We start from the raw sequence: 10647 nt of genomic DNA, 5'->3' as shown, positions 1-10647 counted from the left end.
AATTGAGTTTATAACATAAAATATTATGTCAATTATTATTTTTAGAGCTAGTTGTAAAATGGGTAAAAATAAGTTCTCAATATTAGGCCTATAGTTCAAATCTTTTAGGTTTGCAAAAAAAAAAAAAAAACAACAACAATAATAATAATAATAATAAAAGTAACGGCCCACAATTTAAAACAGAAATGTAAAATAGTACGGATATATTGATGCATTCGATACATCTGATACATACTCGATACATCTGATACATTTATACACTTGATACATAATTGACCTACACTTGATATCCCTTGATACACTACTGTTGTCACATTGATACACTAATGTATACTTAATACTCCTTGATACACTTAATTAAAATGATACAATTAAAATTAAAAAAAAAACTTGAACTTCTTATTCTAAGAAAGCAGTAGCCTCTCCCTCTCCCACCAACATCTCTCTTCAAACAACCAGCATTGCTCTAGGCAATCTGTCACAGACCACTGCTCCACCTCCCTATAGTTTACCTTCGTTGATCGTTTCACGTCTAGTCATCGATCACCAATTTTCTCTCTCTATCTTTTTCTCCCCAAATATCTCTCTTTCATCATCTCCACACCATTTGTCACCGACAACCGGTCCATCTCTCCGTCGCTTACCTCTATCAACCACCTCACGTCCGGTTACTGATCACTGATCATAGAGTTTTCTCTGTCTGTCTTTCTTTCACTCTCTATCAATTAATTGTTTAGGGATTTATGTACTAAAAAATAATTAAAAATTCATAATTGCTAAATCAAGAAATGAAATTGTTTAAGGAATGCATATTTGCTATATTTGCAAAGTTTGAAAAGTGAAAGTCAAAATTGCTAAACCCTAAACTTAATTTGCTACCCAATACAATTTTTCTTGTTTTTATCATTTTAATATAATTCTGCATTTTAAAATTTTGAATTCAAAGTCTAGATACATTAGAAACATAAAAAAATGTTTTCAAAATTTGTACGGTTTGGATCCCATAATCCAAAAACAATATTTTAAAACAAAATCTAGATTGCCAATCAAATACACATTTGCTAAACTCAATAAATCTAAAAACATAAAACATAATTAGAGTGCATAAGTTGTCTATATAATATTTTATGTATCTGAGTTATATAGATATAACATATTTGAGAATTGTTTTTAAGTATAAAAGTTTTTCTTTTTAATTTTTAATTTTTTATCTATTCTTTTTATCTTTAGCACAACAACAATGGAATGCAAATTTAAATTTCTAATATTTTAGTCAAGAATATGTATGACTAAACCAATTAAGTTATGTTAAATTTGACTTTGTAAAAATGTATCATTATAAATAGGGAATTCATGTTTGATAGATATTAGATTAAAAAACATCTTTCGTCCCTGAACTCTCATAAAAGTAGCAATTTAGTTTATAGGCTTTAGTTTGTAATGATTTAATCTTTGTATTTTTAAATCTATAACCATTTAGTCTCTACACTTTTCAATTTGTAGCAATTTAGTCCATGGATGTGAAAAATTCTATTAAAATTAATTGTCAATTTAACGAGTCTTTATATTTTTAGACAAATTTGATCTATAATCAGTTTCTCAATCTAATTTGATAAAAAAGTTCACTAAATCTTAATAATAATTTTTACTATAACAATTAAATCTTTACAAATTGTATAGTACATGAATTAAATTGTTACTTTCTAAAGTTCAGAGACTAAATTTTTATAAATTTATAAATATAGAGACTACATTGTTACAAACTAAAGTTTAGAAACTATATTGTTTCTTTCCTGCTCCACTTCATCTGACATTCTTCATTCTGTACTATCTTGCTCTACTTCATCTGTCATTTCAATGTTTGACAACATCTCTGCAACATTCCGATGGTCAGTGAAAAATGAAGAAAGGAAACATGAAGAATGACCGACACAAATGGAGGAAGGAAAAATGAGAAGAAGAAGAGGAAGAGGAAAAAGAAAACTAACCGTATTTTTGTAACTTTGATTCATGATGATGTATGCAAGTGGGCGAAATTCTTAAATTTAAAAAAATTGGACAAAACCATTGGGGTCAAAGATTGGGTCTTTTAATCCATTATCACTGTGTTTTTGGTTTGTAATTTAATTTAAGAGCTGTTTTTAAATATAGAAAAATGAATCAAAATATTTATAAAATGTAGCAAAATTTTATAACTATCAAAGATAGATGTTTATAGGTGTCTATCAATGTCTATCATTGATATTTCTAAAATTTTGTTATATCTTGTAAATATTTTCAATAGTTTTATCATTTGAAATAATTTCTCTTAATTTAAAAACCATAATTATTGTTCTCTTCGGACCTATAATCCTCAACCATGTAGTCTTTTCTTTTTTCTTTTTATCTTTTTCTTTTTTTTTTAATGAAAATCTTCCATTTTTTAAAAATGAATTTTAGGTTAAATATATGTTCCAATCTTAATTTTTCTTTTTAAAAGTTAGTCTCTTACGTTTTTACAATTTTCAATTATATTATTTCCCTTGATGATAAATTCATATATGACAGTAAATTTATTGAGTTTACAAAAATTTAGAAAAAAATTGGGACACACTAAAGTTGAAAAATTTGCTAGAAATTGGAAAGAATGAACTAGAAAAGTGATTTAATTCCTTCCCCTGTGTGAGGTTAAAAATTTTTCAATTGGTTGATTGTGCTCGTCAAATGGATAAGAAATTGTAATTTACTACTTAAGAAAAACGACGGTAACTTTTGAACACTAGAGCCTAAATTGAAAAAAAATATTTTAATATTAGAAACTAAAATAATATCTGACTAAATTTTTAAAAATAAAATTTTCATAGATAGAAAAATGTCAAACTATTCTATCAGTGTTTATCACATAGTATTAATGATAGTATTGTATCAGGTTCTATCATTGATACACTTATAGCCTATCAATCTCTATCAAATAAGATTAAATTTTATTATTTTGTATAAATAATTTTCTTTATTTTCTTATTTTTGGAAATTTCATATTTAAATATATATATATATATATATATATATATATATATATATATATATATATATTTAGTAATTGTTTATAATTTGACGACTTGTGACAAATTCTCTCATTGGAGGTAAGTTTGACTGCTTTATCACTTTTTTAGGAGCATTTGATAATTGATAACAATATTTTTCTTTCATATTTTTTTTTTTGTTAAATTCTAAAACAAGAAAAATTCTACTATTTTGAAGTTTAATTTTCAAAAACTAAATGATTATGAAAAAACATCAAATTATTGTTTGTATTTTAATTTAATAATTTTGATGTAATTTTTATTGTTTTTTAATCTTATGCTTTTATGACATATAAAGTAGGAGTATTTTTATCATTTTGTTATGATGTGACATACATTTAAAATATTGGTAGACAATCTAAAACCAAATCTTAAGTAGAGAACTAGTTCTCCTTATCTTTATAGTGTTCATCCCCAAGGTAACATTTTCTAACTCATCATTGAAGGCTCTCATTGATTTTGAAAATTTTATTTGTTAAAGTATTGAATTAAATACATAAGATCATAGAATCAAACCTCTGATCTTAAAGTAAATAGTACAAATATCATGTCAATTAAACTATATTCATTTTGACCAAAAAGATTTTAGTTATTGATAATTAGTTCATGATAAAAGGTATGTTCCTAATTTTACTTTACTAAGATTTTCATATTAAAGTTATCAAACGAAACAGTAAATATAAATAATAAAAGAACTAAAAGACCAGTTCATAAACTCAAGAAAGAGGAAAAAAAAAAAAAAACTAAAACTATAACTAAAACCAATAATTGATTCATATAGCTTTAACACACATAAATAAATATTTGACAACAATGACTTTTTTTTTTTGTACGGATGATCCGAATTTGATTGTGTTAGTATCAAATGACATCATGAAAACTAACATTTTATTACATCACAAGCGTTAAATTCTCCTAATCGTGGGTTCGCATCCATTACAAATTGATAAGATCCCGAACATGATTTGAAGGTGCATTGTGACTTTTACAAAATTAAAATTCTCGGTCACTATTAAAATTTCGCGATCTTATGACTTTTCTTAGACATGAAATCGCAAAATTGATGAGACACATGATCACGAAGGGGTAATTTAACGTTGACCGATGCTTTGTGACATAATTAAAATATTAATTTTTGTTATTTTTAAAATTCAGATCATTTGACATTAGTGAAATTAATTTTAGATTATCAATAGATAATTATATCCAAATGCTAGATCATATAGAGTTTTATTTAATTTAAATGAGTATAGTTAGAACATATTTGCACACATTATTTTTTCTCTTGAAAGATAGAATCAAGCTTTTTTCCAGCTATCTCAACTCTCACAAACTCAAAGGGAAATGCAGATCCATCCAAAGCCAACAACCTCAAACCTTTCTCAATCAAAATTCCAGCACTTCCACACCTTGGCCTCCCTCTAATGGGGACATCTGAGGGACACCATCCTATATTATAAACTCCGAGGTCACTCTTGTCGATCCTAAAGTACCCGGTGGCAGTGTCGTCGTTCCCGAGCTTCACAAACCTCCTTCCAGTTATAGGATCTGCCTCCCCCACTTTCCATTGAGTCGACGTTATGCAAATTGTGAACGCTTGAAATACGACCTTCAAATCTCTCCCTTCTCTGATCGTATCTTCACCCGCTAGATAAGGCGTGAAGGTGACTCCAAAACCTATCGTTAAGAATTAAATATATCACACTCTAATAAATATGATATAACTTATCAAATCAATTGGGTTTAGTAATAGATTTAATACATACCTATATCTTGTGAAAGAAGTGGTACTTGCCCAACGTAAAACGGGCACTGATCACCTTTTCGGGTGATTAAGGTAAGATTGCCAGCAACATCGGTGATGGCAGGCTTGATGAAGTACTCGACATCCCGTTGCAGGGGTCGGCCTTCAGTGTCGAGCACTGGAGGACCGTCGAATTGGGCGATAGAGGATATGGCCATGAAGAAGCATAGGGAGCTAAAGATGGCAAGTGACTTATGGAACATCATCATCTTTTAATTCTTCAGCAAGAGAGATTTAACTTTGTTTGAAAAAAATGATGGTTTGGGATGCAAATGTGTAGTGCCATTTTATAGCCAACATGAAGGAGGTGAAAATGACCAAAAGTCCAATTTGTATAGTTTAATTATCTCAATTTCTTCATTTACTTGTACCTTAAGGCTTTTATTACTTATAAAAATATATTATATATTTGGTAGTTTTAGAAGAGAAGCTCATGACAAAATATAGAAGATTTGGAGTTGGGACAAGAAAGTCAAGAGGTGTGAATGAACTTACATATCACCAAAATTTGAATTCAATTTTGTCAAGTGATTGAAAGGGGAATTTTGTTTTTTTTGTTTTTTAAATAACTAGTATTTTTAACTAAGAATTGTCCTCTTAATTATTTTACTTTATTTTATCCTAAAATTTTGAGAGAAAAAATTAATTTTTTCTATTCTTGCTTTTTAACTTTTTTTTTTTTTTTCACTATAAACTGCCTTTCCCCCCTCCATTTTTCTCCTTCCTCTAACTTTGTACATCTCTAATATTGACCTCTTTTTTCTTTGTTTAAATTTTTCCTCTCTAAGATATTTACATCTCATTTAACTTGTTCTCCTTAATTTTTTTCTAAACTTTTGTATCTCTTGCTAATCTTAATGATGTTGTGCTTGCATGAAAAAAAGAAAATAGTTTTATTCTTTTTTTTCTTTTTAACTTTTTACAAAATCTTAAACATTAATTGTTTTAAAAATTACATCCCTATTTTCGCTTTGTCGTTTTCACCGATCTTCTCCGATTTTGAGCAAACACTTCTCTCACTATGATTCCAACCCTCCACTATAAGAATTTTGGTTTTTTTCGACAAAACTTTTTCCCACGAAAGAAAAACCGTTGAGATAACCCATTTTTTCCGACAAGTGCACGTTTGAAAGGGGACATTGTATTAACCTTGGGAAGCAACCGACAAGAACGATTCACACCACGATTGTGTCAGATTTGTTTTCAAGACAGTGGGTTCCACGACATAATAACTAGCTTTCGGATCTATCGACGTCTAACATGTTGTGTGAGTTATAATTATTACAATAACACATTCGGATCTTCCCTTTGATTAATCAACTAGCTAAACTTACAATTAAAGTGTTATAATTAAAAAATTCTAAAATCTAACTACTTTCTGAACTGTAAGTACCGTGTTTTAATCTAATACTCAAAGTCTCAACTATAATATTGTACAATCAACCTATAAATTCTTTGCATCAATTTTTTTGTTTCTCAAATCGTAATGACAAATCAACGTTATCTAGAAACCTAAATTCTTTTATGGGTTAATACTATATTTATTAATGAAACCAAAATTCTTGTATGGGTTAATACTATATTTATTAAACTTTATAGAGCTAAACAGATTATATTAAGTTGTAACAGTGAAAGAATCAAACCACTCTATTTTTGTCCAATGATTTAAAAAATCAAACCAAAATTTGAAAACTAAAAAAAGTAACTTTTAAAAAATAGATTTTATTTTTTCAATTTAGCTAAGAATTCAATTAAGAAAGATGCAACTTATTGTAAAAAATAGGGAGAAAATAAGTTTAATTTTTAAAAATAAAAAATAAAGAAGGAAATGATTATCAAAAGAACGGTCAATAGTTAGTTTGATTGTGATAATTCTTGAACTTTTGATTTGTACACATTTTATACATCCAAAAGGCTTAATTGTAAACTTAGAGGTTCATAAATAATGCCACTTCATTTGGATTGTAGTACTAATTAGAATACTATAATTTTTCTTCATTTATACCTTTTTTTAATCTCAACAAGGAAAGACTATCTAAAATATTGTAATTATAATTTAGTCAATAAAATGCTATCACTCTCTTCTAGCCATTAAATATATATTTAGCATGAATTTGGTGGGAGTGCATTTCTGAAATACTTTTGTTCAAAGCCATCTCAAACACAATTGTCCCTTTCATTGTTGGAATTTGGTTAAATATTCAATTATTATATTTAAGAAAGATGCAAATCAAGAGAATGGAGAAGAAATATACTTAACTTTCAAAAACCAAAAACAAAAAATAACATGTTACCAAATGGTGCTTTAGTTTATAAAAATTTAAGTTTATAAACACTACCACTACCTATTCGTTTTTTTTTTTTTTGTTATCCGCTTCTAAGAAATATATAAATATTTTGGAAACTAAAATAATATAATTTAAAGCAACTCATTTTTTTTTTTTTGAAATTTAACTATTAAATTCAAAAATTTCTTAATATATCTCTATAGTATATGTAAAAGGCCAGATATGGAGAAACTTTTTATGTCAATTTTGTCCTTTCATTATAAACCTTTCTATTGTTACTTTGGAGGTAATTTGGTCTATTCAATGATTCTCCAATTTCTTTAAAGCTAATTTATTAAATTTAATTGTTTCAAATTAATTGATAATTACAACCCAGGATGGGTAGTGGTTTAATCTCTTTGATGGTGTTGTTTAATTTCATGGTTGCATGTAGTGGTTTAAATTAAATATCCATAATGGTAGTTTTAGAACAATGTAGCCACATATATTCTTTTATTAACCATAAACAATTGATTAAATATAGTTAACTAGTAATTTAATTAATAATTGATTATCAATAATAAATGTATATGGTAAAATAAAAGGTTAGAATGTAAAAAGTTTTTACTACAACATTTTTTAATTATAACACAATTGAATTTCAAAAGTTATAGAATTTAAAAGATTTTGACAGTCACATTCTACTACCTATATAATGAAAGCGTTAAAGATGTACCAACTTAATTGAGATATCCGAGTGTACTTATTGATCCCTTTCTCTTCCAGTTGTATCTTATTAACAAAAAAAAAAAAAAAAAACTAGCCTCATGGGATTCGATCCTTGAAATACTTCAAGGTTTATTTTTTTTTATAGTATATATTTGCACTTAAACCATTCCTATATTATATTTATTACTTACATACAATCGATCAATCAAGTTTTTGGTACTATTTTCGAAGACTAGTGAAAATTTTGTTTTTTCTTTTGTCAATGTTAAACAATGTGACCATATTGACCCTATCTCAAGGAAAAATCTAACTTTTACCATTATTAAGATTTTCATATGAAGTTATCAAACGAAATTGTAGATATAAATCGTAGAAGCCCTAAATGTCGTAGTTCATTAAACTCAAGAAAGGGAAATTACAAAAACCAATCATCGATTCATGCAGCCTTAACGCACATAATATATTCGACGACAATGAGCTTTTTATAAGGATGATCCAAATTTGGTTGTGCTAACATTTTACTCACATCACAAAACACCAACCAACATCAAATTCTCCTTAGAGCCCATTTGAGAATTCGAGTTTACATCCATCGCGAATTGATGAGACTTCAATGACGATTTTAAGGTGCATCACGATTTTTATTAAAAAAAAAAAAAAAAAATTCTCAACCACTATTAAATTTTTGCGATCTTATGAAATTTCTTGATTGTGTGAAATCACACTCGACTCATCAATTCGCAATGGATGAGATCCACGATTGCAAAAGGGAAATTTAACATTGACCCATGCTCTGTGACATAAATAAAATATTAGTTTTCGTTATTTCTAGAAATCGAGTCATTTGACATTAGCGAATCCAATTTTGGGTCAACCATACAAAAATCTAAACGACAATCCAAATACTAAACGTTCATATGATTAATCATAGCACACAATAAACAACATAAATTAAATACTTACAAGAGTTTTATTTAATTTAAATGAAGGTAATTAGAACACATTTGCACACATTATTTTTTCTCTTGAAAGATAGAATCAAGCTCTTTTCCAACTATCTCAACTCTCAGGAACTCAAAAAGGAACGCAGATCCATCCAAAGCCAACGACCTTAAACCTTTCTCAATCAAAATTCCAGCACTTCCACCCCTTGGCCTCCCTTTAATTGGGCCATCCGAGGGACACCATCCTATATTATAAACTCTAAGGTTGCTCTTATCGATCCTAAATTACCTGATCGTAGTGTTGTCGCTCCCGATCAGCACAAACCTCCTTCTGGTTGTAGATCTATTGTCCACACTATCCATTGAGTTAGTGTTATTCATATAGAGAACACCTGAAACATGACCTTCAAATCCCTGCCTTTTCTGATCGTATCTTCACCCGCTATATAGGGTGCGAAGGTGAACCTAAAACCTATCGTTAAGAATGAAATATATCATAATCTATCAGTTTAGCTTATCAAACACATATAAAGTTGTTAAGAAATTGACAACCAAAGATAACAGAAAAATGTAAAACAATAGAGAATAACCATATAGATTTACATAGTTCAAACAGTGTAGTGGCTATGTCCACAGACAGGGAGAGAGAGTAGTTTTGTTAGAGACGCCAATAGGGTTAGAGAGTTTATATAACACACCTCTCTAAACCCTAAGATCAAAATTGTAAATAACATAAGTACGAATACAACTTAAATAGCGAGACCCATGTACTTAGTCGTTCAAAGCACCAGATATTAGATTGAAGACATTAAAAAAAAAAGTATTAAATACGACATAATCTATAGAATGAATTGAGATTAATAATAGTTTAATATATACCTATATCTTGTGAACAAAGTGGTACTTGCCCAGCATAAAGCGAGCGCTAATCACTTTTTTAGGTAAGTAGGGTAAGATTGCCAGTAACCTCGGTGATGGCAGTACTCAATCTCGCATTATAGAGGTCAGCCTTCGGTGTCGAGCACTGGAGGACCTGTCAGACTGGGCGGTAGAGGATATGACCATGAAAAAGTATAGGCAGCTAAAGATGGCAAATGACTTATCGAACATCATCATCTTTTTTAATTCTTCAACAAGAGAGATTTAATCTTTGTTTGAAATGATGGTTGACTACAAGAAGTAAACTCTTTTATAGCATTTGAAGACAATCTTTTCCATAATGAGCTATTAAAGGTCACGAAAAAAAGGCGAAAAATGGCTAAAATGTCGGGGGAAATCAGAAAAATTCTGAACTTTTTGGCGGAAAAAAAGTGGACAAACCCTATTGTTCAAATTATACCCTTACTTTCTATTGTTCTCACACTCCTCTATTCTCTTTTTCTCTCTAAACCTAAGTCTTTCCTATTCTCCTTCTCATGCTTCTCTCCTCTTTCGATTTATAGATCTCCAATGTTACGTTGCGAGAGGATGATTGATTGAAGTTCCCAATGGCTCAAACCCTATCATCCCACTAGTCTTCTTCAATCCCCACACCGTTTCTGAATAACCTATATCTTTCCTTTTTTACCTCCCTTTGGATTGAACTACGTTATATCTTAATTTGTTTCATTTTTTTATTTTTTATTTCAGGTGCCATGAGATTGCTTCTCGTGCTACTCAAATTGTGTGTGCGGCTTCGCTTCTCTCCCTTCATATGGATGATATGCGATCCCAGCCATGGTGTGTTCCAAGAGAAGAGTTTTGTTGGCTACTTGTAGTGATGTTATGGATTTGTCCACCACGTCCTTTGGGCACGAAATCTTATTGAAGTGCTTGTTGGGTTTTATGTCATAGAACTCGCA

General features: G+C 29.2%; 1 protein-coding gene and 1 pseudogene across 1 annotated transcript; both read right to left on the bottom strand.

Annotated features, from left to right (window-relative positions):
- Positions 1–4262: 4262 nt before the first annotated feature.
- On the bottom strand, positions 4263–5144 carry LOC120078336 (kunitz type trypsin inhibitor 111-like). Its single transcript, XM_039032577.1, has 2 exons — positions 4829–5144; positions 4263–4739 (listed from the first exon to the last, which is right to left on the bottom strand). Exons 1-2 carry the CDS (start codon positions 5073–5075, stop codon positions 4336–4338), a joined length of 651 nt encoding a protein of 216 aa, XP_038888505.1. The 5' UTR covers positions 5076–5144; the 3' UTR covers positions 4263–4335.
- Positions 5145–8875: 3731 nt separating this feature from the next.
- LOC120077657 lies at positions 8876–9922 on the bottom strand (annotated as a pseudogene).
- Positions 9923–10647: the final 725 nt, after the last annotated feature.

This window comes from Benincasa hispida, chromosome 5, assembly GCF_009727055.1.
Source record: "Benincasa hispida cultivar B227 chromosome 5, ASM972705v1, whole genome shotgun sequence".
NCBI classification, from domain to species: Eukaryota; Viridiplantae; Streptophyta; class Magnoliopsida; order Cucurbitales; family Cucurbitaceae; genus Benincasa; species Benincasa hispida.
Note: the sequence above shows the minus strand (reverse complement) of the source record. Positions and strands in the feature narration are given on the sequence as shown.

Bases quoted from the DNA above. Each gene is read 5' to 3' on its own strand.
- LOC120078336 (XM_039032577.1), bottom strand. From the start codon at position 5,075: ATGATGATGTTCCATAAGTCACTTGCCATCTTTAGCTCCCTATGCTTC. The intron at 4,740-4,828 runs GTATGTATTAAA...TCTTAACGATAG, and splicing joins ACTTCTTTCACAAGATATAG to GTTTTGGAGTCACCTTCACG.